Source organism: Gasterosteus aculeatus, chromosome 11 (genome assembly GCF_964276395.1).
Source record: "Gasterosteus aculeatus chromosome 11, fGasAcu3.hap1.1, whole genome shotgun sequence".
Taxonomy (NCBI): domain Eukaryota; kingdom Metazoa; phylum Chordata; class Actinopteri; order Perciformes; family Gasterosteidae; genus Gasterosteus; species Gasterosteus aculeatus.
The window spans coordinates 3,536,041-3,552,618 of NC_135699.1; the positions used below are offsets into that span (position 1 = coordinate 3,536,041).

General features: G+C 43.7%; 2 protein-coding genes across 4 annotated transcripts in view; one reads left to right on the forward strand and one right to left on the reverse strand.

Annotated features, from left to right (window-relative positions):
• Positions 1-241: 241 nt before the first annotated feature.
• On the reverse strand, positions 242-8,300 carry cyb561 (cytochrome b561). 3 transcript variants are annotated; one of them, XM_040190575.2, is made up of 6 exons: positions 8,206-8,300; positions 7,390-7,597; positions 3,056-3,154; positions 2,679-2,782; positions 2,325-2,482; positions 242-2,233 (listed from the first exon to the last, which is right to left on the reverse strand). In XM_040190575.2, the coding sequence occupies exons 2-6, from the start codon at positions 7,592-7,594 to the stop codon at positions 2,041-2,043; spliced, it is 759 nt and encodes a 252-aa protein (XP_040046509.2). In that variant the 5' UTR covers positions 7,595-7,597; positions 8,206-8,300; the 3' UTR covers positions 242-2,040. The 3 variants fall into 3 exon arrangements, with proteins under 3 accessions (XP_040046509.2, XP_040046510.1, XP_077940570.1); XM_040190576.2 differs by having other exon boundaries at positions 8,089-8,269; XM_078084444.1 differs by having other exon boundaries at positions 7,990-8,212.
• Positions 8,301-9,642: 1,342 nt separating this feature from the next.
• Positions 9,643-16,578, forward strand: part of hdac5 (histone deacetylase 5) — a 40,687-nt gene continuing 33,751 nt past the window's right edge. Inside the window, exon 1 of the transcript XR_013451410.1 lies at positions 9,643-9,734. The gene's annotated coding sequence lies outside the window, so the exon portion shown is untranslated. The remainder of the gene's footprint in view (positions 9,735-16,578) is intronic.

Genomic DNA, 16,578 nt, shown 5'->3' on the forward strand with positions numbered 1-16,578 from the left:
GACCAGCAATCAGCCAGTTTGTAATGTTTCCAAACTTCATGCTAAGCTAAACCACCGCTGGCTGTAGCTTCATGTCTAACAGACAGATGTTAAAGAACGCCATAAATATTTTCTACATCTCCACAGGAAAGCACATTTATCGACATGGTCAAACGGTGGTAATGTTACAGCAAGGTGAGTTTGGGCTCACTTTTGATAAAGGAAGTCAGGTGAAAAACACAACTGGAGCGAAACACCTCAAGCCGCTACACACACATTATTTATTATTATTTACTTCAGTTTTCTCAATTATATTAAGACTTTAGAGATGACAGTATCAAGAAGTACACGAGACAGAAAACATTCAGCAGTGGTCAGCAGGAGCTTTGATTGAGGCACTAGTGAGTCCTGAACTCAAGCCACAAAAAGACAACCGGTAGGTACATATTTCACTTGGAATGTAACATTCAGTCAAAGTGCATCCAGCAACCAAGCTAAATACACATTAGGTCATTTAGCTGATGCTTTTATCCAAAGCGACTTACATTAAGTTGCATTTCTAACCCATGGCTTTTTACATTTTTTCCCAGGGAGCCATTAGGGGTTAGACGTCTTGCTCAGGGACACTTCGACATGGGGCAGCCGGGAGTCAAACTTCCAACCTTGCGGTTCCCCAGTGCACTCTCTCTACCCCTGCGCCACGACAACCCACATTGTACAGATAGTGTTGACATAACAGTCCATTTAAATTCAAACAGCTTACTGATAGACAAATGGAATATACGTTCTTGATATATTTAGCATTGTAGACAAACTGTACTGACTGGGATGAGTACAGATACCGTGGGAAAAATCAAAGGACAACACAGAATGCGAGGCAAGAACACATCTCTACCGACCATAGCTGGACTAGTTGGCACTTACAAGTAGCACTTTTGTAGTTTGGCTTTCTTGAAGAATTTGTACTTTCTGGATTTGTGTTGTTCTGGTTCTGTTCCCTCTTGATTGAATGTGGTTATTGTAAGTCGCTTTGGATAAAAGCATCAGTTAAATGAAAAACTCAAGCCACTTGATCTGAAGCCCTGAGAGGCAAGTTATTATTTTTACTTAATTACCCATAGGAGACATCTGCTTAATTTAAGACTCATACTTGTATTGGGTTTCCACCGTAACACGTTCACATGCTTTAATGTTAAAAAAGCACATCATTTTTCTCGTAGTGTCTGTGTGAATATCCTTGTATTATGTCTGAAACGTCTTTTTTTGTGTGACTGTTGCTGAGGCTAATACACATTTTGGCCACAAGAAACTGCCGTGTACCACTAACCAATGTTCTAAATAAGACTAAAATTTCCCTTTGCACTCTAAAACACAAGGTTTAGATATTGTTTGTTGTTAAGTTATTAAAATAAAAAGTTACTTTTTTTTTCAAACCTTTTCCACAAGATGCAACAAACAAAACAAAGGAAGGATCAACCTGCCAAAACTTGTTTTTCTCATTCGCCTCGCAGGGCTTCGTTAAAATACTGACATTTGCGGATCACATGAATTAATGTTAAACTGCTAACATGGATTAGATAGATAGTGATTTTGTTGGGATATGATAAAAACATGATGAAATGATAATAAAAACACGCAGTAGAGCTGCTACCAAAGACACAGGAGAAGCAAATGCAGCTGTAGTGTGGAGGCAACAGGGAGCTGTGATTACGTTTGAGCTTCTTGCCTTCTTGCGTGAGGAGGCACCAAACCCCTCGTTATTTCTATATAATTATTTTATATTAAACTTGATTTGTTCAATTCAATTTATTTTGTGTACAAATTGAATTTTGCAACGGTTTAGTGGGACTTTTTTGCTATTTTCCTTTTACTGCACTGTGCTTTTATTAAATTAATTAAATATTAAATCAAGAATAAATAAGGACTTATCTGTCAGCAGTCTGAGATCAAATGGGTCAGATTGAACGGATTTCACTGAATCAAACCTTTACTTTTGAAAACTCTTTTCTATTACTAGGTTGGTAGCACACGGTATCCAGATGAGGGGGGAGGGGGGAGGCGTCACGGCGTGGTTGGCGAACCCCCCTCGGTCAGGGTCTTGAAGTGAACGGACAGAGACTCCTCCTCGGGGTTGGGCGGACGCCGGTACTCCTCCCTGGTGGTCAGGTAGGCCAGCAGCACCCCGAAGCACAGCAGCAGGACCCCCAAGACGTTGGCCAGCACCCCCTCTGGGGTGAAGAGAGAGTAGGTGGACCTGGGCGTACAGAGCGAGAGAGACGGACACAATGAGGGAGAATCCCATGTCGTTGTAGCGAGATACAGGACATACACACATATGCACATACATGATGTTGAAGAGGAGCTTCTCCGTGATGCCGAGCAGGCTGCTCCCGATGGCCAAAACCAGCAGCCCCAGACCGCAGAACCCGTGGACGGGGAGGTAAGAGGCTCGTAACCATGACGATGCAATAGGAAACAGGAAAAAAAGCAAACCCATCACCCACTGGGGGGGTTGATGGATGAAAAGTGAGTGTTGCTGTTTTAACTCATATTGCACTTGGTTTTGTTGTATTTGAGGGTTGGGGTGAGGGTTGCAATGAGGCTGTTATGTTGAGGAAAAATCACCAGGAACCTAAAAGCAAGTGAATTTAGTAATGGACTGCGTGGGTGTGTGTGTGTGTGTGTGTGTGTTTGAGTACCTGTACGCAGAATAAGACTAAGGTCGCCATGCCACACCAGCCGTGTAAAGAGTACATGTCTGGGATCTTTGCGGCTTTGTGGTTGTCAAACACAGCTACAAAACCTACACACACAGGCAGAGAGACACACTGAGATATTTTCATCTCAAGATCACGGACACACACATTAGTGTTAACTTCTCAACATTCACAATAATGCCCCATTGGGAACATTTGACTTTTAACACAGCATAAACACTACTTTTCTCATGCATTTGTGAATTTAATTTCTCGAGTTTGACTCAAGCAAAAGTATGCCTTTATCGTTTCAGAGAATATTAGAATTTTTTTGTCCATCAACAATGGACCTCATACACCGTCATACATCCATCTCTCACCTATGATGCTGATGATGAGGGCCAGAAGGTGAATGATGCCATGAAGCAGCTTAACATTCCTCTTGCTTTCATTTCGAAATACTCTGTAGACCAGGATGGCTGGAGAGAGGGGGGAGGGGAGGGATTCACCAACAATTCTATGTACTTTCCTTTCAAAAAACACCACGACCATCGCTTTTATCGTTGACACGGCGTTTCAGTCGTGTTCCGTCATAGAAGATTATAAGGGAACGCAAAAGAGTTCAATCACCCAACACATAAAGCTAATGTTTCAAGTGGAAACTATCAACTTAACAGTAAAACATCCTCAATGTCCTCAACATATGGCAATGCTCTTAATGCCCTTATGACCATTGCAGCAATAGCAAAAACGATTGCATTAGAAAAAATTGACCATATAACCAAAAAATGTATCTATGAGGCCAAGAAATTATCGAAATCCCAAACAAAGAAACACTATTAGTAAGTAGTAGTGATAACGTAATTTAAATGGGGAACATGAAAGTTTGCAGAGGCACTGTCTACACATTTAGATACTTCTAGTAAATATGCACGATATGTGCATGAACATTGCATATTACATGAGGACAGGACACACAAAAGCTTTGAGCATTTTTTTTTAAAAGGCTAAACTTAACACAATTGCTAATTGTGTTCTTTTTAAAATTCTTTTAAGGCTACTAAGCAGCTTCAAGCGGTTTCCAATGGGATCCATTGCTCTCAGGGCGAGCACTGAAGACTGCAGTGTATCTGATTCCAAAAGAAAGGTTCACATAACAGTTTCATTGTAAAAATAATATCTTAGCCATGTCCATTCCTCGTGATTCAGGTGTTGAACCAGATCTCCAGGCGCTTCTAATGAAAGCCTTAGAAAAAAGGTCATTAAGATTTTTCCATCAGATTATTGCAGAAATAACCTTCTAAAAGCTTCAAAATCCCCATGAGCGCTATCTACTGTTGTACTTTAAGGACAAGACATTAAAATCTCTTAAACTTGCTCGCTTGCTTTATTTAGCTCGTCGAGCCTCTTTTTATTTTCTCTGTCCGCTTCATTTTCAGACCTATATATAGCTTCATTTAATTGTGAACTACCGAAGAGAAAAAACTACTTCTCAAAGCTATTAAACTTGCTAACTGTTGCCAAATTGCATCCATTTGACAGTATGTACTCATATTTGACAGTGTATATACACTCACCTAAAGGATTATTAGGAACACCATACTAATACTGTGTTTGACCCCCTTTCGCCTTCAGAACTGCCTTAATTCTTCGTGGCATTGATTCAACAAGGTGCTGAAAGCATTCTTTAGAAATGTTGGCCCATATTGATAGGACAGCATCTTGCAGTTGATGGAGATTTGCGGGATTCACATCCAGGCCACGAAGCTCCCGTTCCACCACATCCCAAAGATGCTCTATTGGGTTGAGATCTGGTGACTGGGGGGACCATGTTAGTACAGTGAACTCATTGTCATGTTCAAGAAACCAATTTGAAATGATTGGAGCTTTGTGACATGGTGCATGATCCTGCTGGAAGTATCAGCGGATGGGTACATGGTGCCATAAAGGGATGGACATGGTCAGAAACAATGCTCAGGTAGGCCGTGGCATTTAAACAATGCCCAATTGGCACTAAGGGGCCTAAAGTGTTCCAAGAAAACATCCCCACACCATTACGCCACCACCACCAGCAGCCTGCACCGTGATAACAAGGCACGATGGATCCATGTTCTCATTCTGTTTACGCCAAATTCTGACGCTACCATCTGAATGTCTCAACAGAAATCGAGACTCATCAGACCAGGCAACATTTTTCCAGTCTTCAACTGTCCAATTTTGGTGAGCTCTTTGAAATTGTAGCCTCTTTTTCCTATTTGTAGTGGAGATGAGTGGTCCCCGGTGGGGTCTTCTGCTGTTGTAGCCCATCCGCCTCAAGGTTGTGCGTGTTGTGTCTTCACACATGCTGTGCTGCATACCTCGGTTGTAACGAGTGGTTATTTCAGTCAAAGTTGCTCTTCTATTAGCTTGAATCAGTCGGCCCGTTCTCCTCTGACCTCTAGCATCAACAAGGCATTTTCGCCCACAGGACTGCCACATACTGCCGAATGTTTTTCACTTTTCACACCATTCTTTGTAAACCCTAGAAATGGTTGTGCGTGAAAATCCCAGTAACTGAGCAGATTGTGAAATACTCAGACCGGCCCGTCTGGCACCAACAACCATGCCAGGCTCAAAATGGCTTAAATCACCTTTCTTTCCCATTCTGACATTCAGTTTGGAGTTCAGGAGATTGTCTTGACCAGGACCACACCCCTAAATGCATTGAAGCAACTGCCATGTGATTGGTTGATTAGATAATTGCATTAATGAGAAATTGAACAGGTGTTCCTAATAATCCTTCAGGTGAGTGTATATCGCTTTAGCATGGAAATGGCCGGAGGCAACAAACACAGACTCAAACAGAATATTTTCTGATGTGTATAGCTGTGTGTGTGTGTGTGTGTGAGGTCCCCCCAGGGCATTTCCATAACCTGTCCTGTCCCCGTCTAATGTCCAGCTGACCTTTTCGCTTTTTCCGCACTAATGCAATTCAGGCCTGCAACAGACAGCTGTGAACCAGTTGAACTAACCCGGTTACTGTCATTAGCAGAAGCACCCGAGGGCCACAGGGGCAAACAGGAGAACAGGAAAAACGGCGACATCTCGCTTTATCTTTATTTACGTGACCGCAGACATCCCAGGAGCATTTGCTGCGGCGTGTATCACATGGCTGACGATTACTTACTTTCGTTGCAGTTGAAAAAATGTACTTTTGTTTCCCTGCGATCTTAAAGCTCCATAAATGCCGCTAACTGTGGCTAATCGTCAGTTAGCTAGCTCATTAGCTTGGCCATTAAGTTTGTTTTGAAGAATGTTTTTTTTTATTTCATTGTCAACCATTGTCTCTGAACTTTAGCATTTTATACCGTGACAAGAGGAGGTTCAACAAAGTTTGCGACACCACTAATGAGCATCCTTCATAGTGGACTCTCGGGCTCGGTCCTCTGCTCTTCAGAGTTCCCGTTCTTTATAACATATTATTAACCTTTCCTGTCAGATTGACTACAAACCTAAAATGCTCCTTAACCCTTTTCTCAAATCCCAGAGGAACATAATTATATGCTAAATAAAAAATAAAAATAAGACAAATCATCACAACTAGGACCGTAGTTTGTGGTGTGGTTATCTTCTTAACGTTAGCATACTTTAGCAGACATTGCACTCTGTCAAAGCAGCACTGGATATGTCCCAAACACACTCACAAAAAACAGTACGTTCAATGATTCAAACCATTTCCGCTTATCTCTGTTTCAATCAAACCGCTGGACGTCTGGGTAGCGTGTGCTTAATACATCCAGTCAGCAAAAGGCACAAGAGGCTGAGACTCACTGCAGCATAACGCTGAACCTGACTACAAAACTGATGTAAGACCAGCCGGGCTAATCTCAAGACTTCCCTTCACTTCACCTGCTGTCCCGCAATTGGTAGTAAGTTAATTCAATTGTGTCCCCATGCTAACTGAATGCGGAAAGACCAAAGTGTAACAACAGAATCCCTTTCAGACGCGCCTTGTGGGGCCGCCATAGACTGTATGAAATATGGACTTAGTCGGGGCATTGGGGCGTGGCACATTGTCTCCATAGTGGCCCAACTCGATCATTCATTTAAAAGTGTAATTTATAATCTTTGGATTTTAAACTCCAATCTAAAATTGCTCATCGGAATACGTTGGAATGCAAGTTTACATGACAAAAGATATCCTTAAAGGTGTTTGGAAAATGTATCATAATATATATATATATATAATGCGGGTAGATGAAATCAAGCATTCTGATACAGAGTACTGTATTGAGCTAAAAAGTACTGTACACCTATTTACATTGACTTGAGCGTTCCATATCAGTGCACACCCAAAATAACAGGTTGATTTTCAAGCTTGACAGTTACCAAACATGTTTTGCATAAACTTTGATATTTCAGGGGAATGACTTTTGATTAGTGGTTAACAACACTGGCTCATAAATTGATAATGTTCAAATGTTCAAGAAAAAAAAGCATTGATAAAATATATCGTGTAATGTTTTCAGGTGATTTAATGATCTTGAGGTAAAGGTTATCTCCTTACCTCTCGAGCCCCAAAAAACTCTCATCAAAGTAACTTTCCTGTAGTAATTAGACATGTCAATGTTGTTATATGTTCATGAAATTTGACTCTCATATATTGTTTACATATTGGTATTAATGTTTCTTTTTTTTTTTGGTGTCTGTTGCATAGCAACGGTGGCTGACTCACCGTCGCCCTGCAGGAAGACCAGCCCCAGCACCATGCACAGAGGGTGCAGGTTAAACTCCCGCCCCGAACCGTCCCAGGCGAAACCGCCGCGGAAGTGGCCCATCCACACGCCGGTCAGCACCACCGCCGCCAGACCCACCACCTGCGACGCCCCCACCAGCCACGGGAAGGCGGATCGCGCGGAACACGGGGCCGGATCGTCCATGATCTGCGGAAGAGTAACGTGTATTCAGATACGACGCCAAGGCAGACACGCGGCAACGTAATCCAGACATTTAGACATCACTTGTTAATGGGTATGATGTGTAAATACTGGAGTTCAGTACAAGTAGCCAAAGCCTACTTGGAATAACTTTGAGTAAGTATCTACTTTAAAAAGGTACAATTACATTACACCTACTTTGCAAAGCGCATAATTAGGCCAATGGCCACAAATGAACTCTTTGGGTAAGTATTTAAATACACAACCCGGAGTATTAATACTGGGGGCCAAAACGCCCCCCTTCGGATGCTTTTATCGCGCTTCCAGCAGCGCGAGGAGACCGACGCGACGCGGAGGTAACGCGGCAGGAAGAGTCGCACGGGGCGGACGGGAGTCACCGAGAAAGGTCCCCGCGGTTCGGCGTCTGGTGACGAAGCCCGTCACGCCGCAGCCATTGTTACCAGCCGAAATGAAGCCCAGACCCCGTCACCTGTTACCTGGCGCGGTCACTTCCGTTTGGCTGCTGTTGACCTCGTGAGGGTTTTAGTTGCATGAACAGGAGAAAAGGGTGACGGGCTACTAGCAGGTGAATTAACGAGGCGGGAGGTACTCACTGCTTCTGCTCTGCTGAGGAAGTGCACCCAGTGTTTGGTCTGCAGATCCGACTTCCTCCTCCTGCTGACCGTGCGGCTGGGCGCGCGCGCGCGCGCGTGTGTGTTTTTGAACGAGCCCAACCCATGTGACAGCTAAGTAGGAAAATAACTATTATTAGTAGTCTTACTTATTTGATTGTTATCTGTTATCTTCCCCCCTTGTATTATCATTATAGCCTTCTTTTATTCTGCTTTTACAACTTATAACTTTTTCGTAGTATATAATATCTAAGTGTAATTCATATATGAGTTATATATACATATCAGTGTTTATCTTATATGCGTGCGTGTGTAATAATGAAACCGTCCCTTTATCTGACTTGTGCTGAAACGTCACAATAACATTGAATGGGGGGGTTAGGCTACGTGGATTGATGACGAATGGCTCCGCTGTAAAGGGTTTGTTGCCTTGACAACGCTGGATGGGAGGGGCGCAGGAGGATGGAGGCGTCTGTCAGTGACTCGTGGCTGCCCGTTAGAGGACAATCAGCGGCAACGTGTTCCAACACGCTGCTTACACAACACCTCCACGGCTAAATACCGGTATTTAAAAAACAAATATACAGATATGATTGGGGGAAAAAAACATCTTTTGATATATAAGATAACGGTTTTATATATATATATATACCCCTAAATTGAGACATCTCTCTTATACAAACCGAGCACGTCCATAAAAGTCCATCCTATATGTCTGCTACTGTTTGAGTAGCACAACTATTACCACTGCCATTTATATATATAAATATATTTATTTTATATATATATATATTTTTTTTAAATATATATATATATTAATCTCCACTCCAGTGCCGTTGAATTGTTAAGCGTATGCTGCAACAAACAGACGAGGCGTCCAACCGCATGCAAAGGTTTTCTGTTTTTATATCAGCCAATTAAACTGAGTCATGTTTAATGTGGTGCACTGTCTTACGTCTGTTAAATCTGTATATGCCCAGTTACTACTGATGCTATCAAACATATTCAGTGCAGTAAACAGGTTAATATCTCCTGCTGAATGTATAAAATCAAACTTGTGTTATACAGGTAACAAAAATAATATATCATGATACAATACTGCTCACAATGGACATCACAGAACGGCTGCAGTGAAAATAATGAATATTAAATTCAAATGTGTGCATGCATTACAGAGTCTCCCTCACCAGGCAGTAATAGTAAGAAGATGAGGGCAGTTTAGATATGAAACAAGTTTCTGTCATCAAGGACAGAGAGGACAGCATAGATGAGGTAACCAAGTGATCCAGCGAGGACTGCACCCCAGCATCCATCCTTCCTCTCCTTCTGGGGGCGCTGTGGTCTTTGACAAGTGTCCCTGAGACCCGCCGTGAAGAGCAGCCACTCAGTGCAGCCGCGGCAGCAGCGTGGGACGAGCGGTGTTCACCCTGAGGTCCAGGGACCCATCGGGGGACGAGGGTCGACGCGGGAAGATGGAGAACAAATCAGATGCCCGTCTGAAGCCCGCACAGGTAAAACGTGCCGACGCTTTGGATTTAGGACAATGTGTGAAAAGGGGATTTGTGTGTTACAGACTTGAGAATGTGGAGGTACGGAGAGCTGCGTGTGTATGTTTGTGTTTCAGGTCTTCCACTCACACTGTAACTATCAATGGAAGGAGAACTGTTGTCACGGTTATCTTCATTAATGTCAGAAACTTGTGGCCATATGTGTGTGTGTGTGTGTGTGTGCGCTCTTTCTCTGTCTGACATCTGTGATTTGTCCTGTGACTCACAGCAGGAGGCTGACTCACCGCTGCTCCTTTTGCTGCATGTGTGTGTGTGTGTGTGTGTGTGTGTGTGTGTGCGCATGCATGTTTGTGTGTGAGTCCCATAACATGTCATTTGTTCGCCCACTCTCTCGCTCTCCCTAACTCTTCATTTCACTCCTAAGTGACACCGATGAGTCACTTTTCTCCACCGTATATTTGTCACGTCTCTGGCTATGAGTGGACACATTTCTACCTGTGTGGCTTTTGGACCCGTGGCGCCTCCGCTGGTCTGAGATTTCATTTCCCGCCCACTGGTGCAGGATGAAGTCACAATGAAAAAAACTCTCCCTCCAGGATGGAACTGTTCATAAGAAGTGTTGTTGGCTGCTGTTTTTGAAGCCTGTAGTTAGACAAAATGTCGTCAACCATCTTGAATTACAGCCAGTCATTTGGTTTTGCAACTAATAAATGGAGGTTACCATATTTTTAGTGCATAGGCGCATACTGTCAATCACAATGTATGAGATTATCCCCACCAAAAAACATGCCCTTCTTCATGTTCTATTTGACTGTAAATGAACCTTCAATTTACCAAATGAGCATCACGTTTTATTGACAACTTGCAACTGGAGATTGGGACCATAAAGAGAGTAGTAATTTTCACATAGACTTTTAGTAGTTGCCCCCTGCTTGTCAGTAGTGATATGAAATACATGAACGTATAATTACTTATTAAGAGGTACTGCAGGATGTCAACTGTAAAGATACAATGACCAGTAATGTAGTCCTGTATGTACCCAGTGTTTACAAATACACTAAAAAGTATCCATAAAGTACCCCGTACTCTGCTGCGGCACTTTAAATCCAGTACTTTACATTATTTACATGTCATTTAGCTGACGCTTTTATCCAAAGCGACTTACAGTAAGTGCATTCAACCATTGGGTACAAACTCAGAAGAACAAGAAACAATAAAGTGCAATTTCATCAAATAAGCCAATTTACAACTTGATATAGATAAGTGGCGTTACAAGTACAATTTAAGTGCTACAATTAGTTAGTGTTTAGTGGAGGTAGAGACTGAGGAGGTGTGTCTTTAGACTGAAGATGTGAAGGTTCTCTGTGGTCCTGATGTCTTCAGAGAGCTCGTTCCACCATTTCGGCGCAAAGACAGCAAAGAGTCGTGATCTAGTCGAGTGTTTTGCTCTCAGTGAGGGAGGAACGAGCAGTTTATCAGATGCAGAGCGGAGAGTGCGGGTCGGGATGTCGGGTTTGACCATGTCCTGGATGTAAGCTGGACCCGATTCCTTCACAGCACGGTACGTGATCACCAATGAGAAATGAAAAAGATAAGGGCACATGAACCAGCTAAAGACTGATAGTTAGCAGCCATAAGCAGCTAAAGAATCAAGGAGGTTTATTTACCCCTTACAGCCAAACATTTACTGAGATGTTAGAAATAACCCTATTCAACACAAATGCAAATGAGTGGCTCCTATACCAGTAATTATTAAAACACTAATGATGAACTTATCGCTTAAAGTGTGACCAAAATACTGAGTTAAAGTTAACATCAAGAAGATCTCGGTTTCGCCCTCTTCGGTGGCACCTGCGGTGAGGAAAGGTAGCTGCAGGTATGTGTTTTGGACCTAACTCACCAGAGATTCTGAACGGTGTTTGTTTTACTGCGAATGCATCGTTGGCCTCAGACTCAATTCATGTTGTGTTTTGGCTGCTGGATATCACATAAGATATTTATTTAAAACAAAACCAAAAGTCTCTTTCTCTTGAAGTTTGTACAGGGGTTTACTTTAAACGGAAACAGTGCGTAGAAAGTAGGGAGGAGATGAACGGGATGACCTTTGACCTTCACCTACGTAACCAATCAATGGTGCCGTTTTGAAAAGGCCTCCACCAATCAGTGATGCGCTTTTAAAATACCCACGGGGCACCTGTGGAGTGGTTTGACAGACCAGAGCGTCTCCATGGCAACGTCATTACCAGAATAGCTCTTTCTTTCTCTCTATTTCTGTCTCCCACTCTCTCCTTCATTCCACCCCAGCCCTCCATCTACCTTGTTCCCTTAATCAGTTCATGCAGAATATTTCCCCTCTCTTCCTCCTTCTCTCACCCCTCCCGTCTGCTTGCCCCTCTTTCCCGATTCCTCCTCCCTCCCTCCCTCCCTCCAGCTCTATGTGCGTCTCTCGATCTTTCCTCCAAACCCCCCTGCTCTGTCACATTACCTTCTCTACCCCCTCATTTTGCCAATCTCCATCTTTTCTATTCCCTCCACCTCCTCTGCAGTCACATTAGGCTGAGACTGGAGATATTTATAGCTCCTCTCCTCTCCCTGTACTGTAAATGAAGATGAATGAAAGTTAGATTTTTGCCTTTTGTCAAACCTTTCCACTGATAATTCTGATAGTTGATTGGTTTGACATATCGGTTCGCTGTTTGGGAACGTAACATGCATTTTTCTTATGTAGCAAAGACTGCTTGTCGCTTAGTTTGCACCTTTTCGACTCGCTCTGTGAATTGTTTTGCTGTAGATAATTCAGGATGCTTAGATTCAGGGGCATCCGTGTGTCCAAATTGCTAAAATTGTGCAGTAGAACATGTCAGCTACGGCAACACTCGTAGCTCTGAGACTCAGTCAGCCAACATGAGAAAACTGAGATTCTGACCGTGTAGTGCCGCTGTAGTTGTAAAGTCAAAGGTAATTACGATTCATCCTCAAGGGAACATGGATGTGGAGGCCAAATTTCCAGGCAAGCCGACAAACTCAAACGATGGCTTTCAAGATGGTGGCACGAGCAGAAAAGTCAGAGGATCCCTAATCCAGTATGGCGGCAAATCACTGTCAAAACTCGAGAGCGTAAATCAGGTTGATGCGCGCGTAAATCAAACATCCGCCAGCAAATCTCCGTCTCGCGCAAGATATTTGCTCGCTTGCGAAACATGAACTTTGTTGCTCGCAAGGAGAATCTCTGCTTGCGCTCGAAGGCGTTTTCTACGTGCTCGCTGTTTTTCTTTTTGACAGTAAGGGGGCGGAGCCAGTCACCATGGTATCTAGACCTGATTGGTTACAAACCCCGTCTTTGGATTGGCTGGAGTGATGCATTCACACAACTATAGAAGCCCATTTCCGCACTAAATAAAGGGGATAGAAAGTCGAAATTATGAGATAAAACGTTGTCAAAAAACAAACGCCCCCCTTCGGTAATCGTAGTGGACCGTAGATGACAACCAGCTACAACCATCATTTACCATCATTACCGGCAGGGCTGTAGTGGAGGGTAAACGCACGTAAATGCCGTTTACGCACCTCTTGGATTTTGGAAATATAATATAAATAGCGTTTACCCACCTCTAAGTGGCGTTTACGCACCTCCAAGTTCCCTGCGCCTTGTATAATTCCGTTGGAATAATCCGAAATAAACTTGGTGTAATTTTAAAACAGCTAAGACTACGTTTCCTATTGTTGAACATATAAACGCTGTAGTCTGAATCATTTTCACCTGCGCTGTATTACGGTCTGTGAGCATCCAATCAGTGCCTTGCGGCTGCAGCAGCGACCAATCAGGATCCAGGAGGTGTGTAAACACTTGTGGATCAGCCCAGTGGTCCCCAACCTTTTTACCTCACGGACCGGTTTCATGTCAGACAGGGGGGGTAGTAGTCGTTGCGGGCGGAACGACCGACGGGGGGGGGGGGGTAGTAGTCGCGCGCTCTGTGTTCGCTGGTCGTGCACGGTAAAAGAAAAACGCCTGGTGACGCGTAGATTAACTCTTAAATTCAACATATTTTTTCAGGCAGTGAGAGGGCAGGCAATGATGCAGAGAGCACAGGGAGAGGAGAAACACCAGGTCCAATAGAGAGAAGAGAAGCACACAGGAGCCATGGCTCCTCTGTGCAAGGCACGACCTGACGTGGAGGACAAGGAGGCCCTCTGGGCACTACTGGAAAAAGGAGATAGTTCTTAATCTACAATTGTGTTGTTGTGTTGTGTTGACATACTTTTCTTCACGGTTTTCTTAAATTTAATAAACTACAAACTACTAACACATTTATTCATTATCATTGATTGTATATGACTTTTACTGATAACATAATGCAATATAGCCAGGACAGCCTTACAGAGTCGCGACGCTTTGTGTTGCGTTGCTTCGCATCGCGTCGAGGTCTGTATGATCACAAAATTCAGAGTTTACCCACCTCTAATTTTACCACTACAGCACTGATTACCGGCACATTAAGAGCAATGCGTCCAGCTCGCAGACCGGTCCGTATTTGTAAAATACCGGAAAAAGTCAGAATCTGTGAATATCTTGCCAACTTTCAATACAGATCGACTTTTTGAAAAAAATTAAATAAAATGAGGTTGTAGTGAATGTGATATGTGATATACAAGATATGCGCAGGCTCCTCCATAGTTCGGTAAAGTTGGCAAGATATTCAGATTCAGACTGACGGACCGGTCTGCGAGCTGGACGCAATGCTCTTAATGTACCGGCAAGCCAAAATTGTTGAGATGTTTGAGTGAAAAAAACGCTTTCTGTGGTATTGATAGAAAAAAAAGGAAAAGTGTGAGGACCATCCTCCGGGGAACATGGATATCCGCACAAAAAGCCATGGCAATCGACTTGTCCACCACCAAAGCCGACACCTTTCAGACATTCATATACTGCACCTTGAGTTCATTTTAGAATATCTTGTATTGAATATGACCCTCCACTTCCTTCTTTTGCATGAGCAGTGTGTGAGGTGAGGTGGCATACAGTGCATCCGGAAAGTATTCACAGCGCTTCAACATTTTGTTGTGTGACAGCCTTATTCCAAAATGGATTAAATTTATTATTTTCCTTAACATTCTACACACGACAACCCATAATGACAAAGTGAAAACTGTTTTTTGCAAATACAGAAAGATTTCTGCAGCATTGAAAGACCCAATGAGCACAGTGGCCTCCATCATGTGGAAATGGAAGAAGTTTGGAACCACCAGGACTCTTCCTAAAGTTGGCCGCCCAGCCAGACTGAGCGATCGGGGGAGAAGGTCCTTAGTCAGGGAGGTGACCAGGAATCCGATGGTCACTCTGACAGAGCTCCAGCGTTGTTCTATGAAGAGAGGAGAACCTTCCAGAAGGACAACCATCTCTGCAGCACTCCACAAATCAGGCCTGTTTGGTAGAGTGGCCAGACTGAAACCACTCCTCAGTAAAAAGCACATGACAGCCCGCCTGGAGTTTGCAAAAAAGCACCTGAAGGACTCAGACCATGAGAAACAAAATTCTCTGGTCTGATGAAACAAAGATTGAACTCTTTGGCCTGAATGCCAAGCGTCATGTCTGGAGGAAACCAGGCACTGCTCATCACCTGGGCAATACCATCCCTACAGTGAAGCATGGTGGTGGCAGCATCATGCTGTGAGGATGTTTTTCAGCGGGAGGAACTGGGGGACTCGTCGGGATTGAGGGAAAGATGAATGCAGCAATGTACAGAGACATCCTCGATGAAAACATGCTCCAACGCTCTGGACCTCAGACTGGGCGACGGTTCATCTTCCAACAGGACAACGACCCGAAGCACACAGCCAAGATAACAAAGGAGTAGCTTCTGGACAACTCTGAATGTCTGTGTGTGAATGTCCTTGAGTGGCCCAGCCAGAGCCCTGACTTGAACCCGACCCGAACCCATCTCTGGAGAGATCTGAAAATGGTTGTGCACCGACGCTCCCCATCCAACCCGATGGAACTTGAGAGGTTCTGCAAAGAAGAATGGGAGGAACTGCCCAGAAATAGGTGTGCCACGCTTGTGGAATCATACCCAAGAAGACTTGAGGCTGTAATTGCTGCTAATTTCGTCGACGAAAACTATGACGAAAACATTTTGTTAACAAACCTTTTTTCCATGACTAAAACGAGATTAAGACGTGACGAAAACGATCTTAGAATATATTTAGTCATAGTTTTTATTTTTTAACTTTGGTTAACGAGACGAACATGGTGGTGGTTGACGAAGTCAAGATACTTTTTTCTCCCTGAATTCGCACGCAGCTGACAGACAACAAACGGGCAAAGTACGGCGGATATTAACGCGTCATAATGACGTCATCCACGAACCCAGAACGCGCGCATCACATCGGTGCAGCGGTGGTTCCGCGACGACTATTTTACGCTTAGGCGAGTTTGAACGTGGCTTCCTTAGTTTAGCTCAGCTGTCTCGGTTTAGCTGCCTGTCAGCGGGCTGAAGCCGCGCTGCTTCACAGAAACATGAAGACCCGTTTAAAGACCGTCGGACCTTCCTGCTCTGTTCTCTGGCGACGGCAGGCAGCGTTTCCTCGGCTGGATGAGACGCTCCGTTACACGCTTCTCCAAACACGTCTAACGCAATAAACTCATTGGAGGTTCTGAAGCCAAGAAAATAATGTATTGCAACGATTGTAGGGCGTTAAGGTCTCTTTTGTTAGGACAGTGGAAACAATAAAGGACCATGAAGTGTCAAAAGCATTGCAAGTAAACAAAGACAACAAAGTGTTGCGTTTAGGTCCCTGGTCCTCATGAAGTTGTTACACCTTTGGCAATTTGTTAAATTGCCTTGCAAAT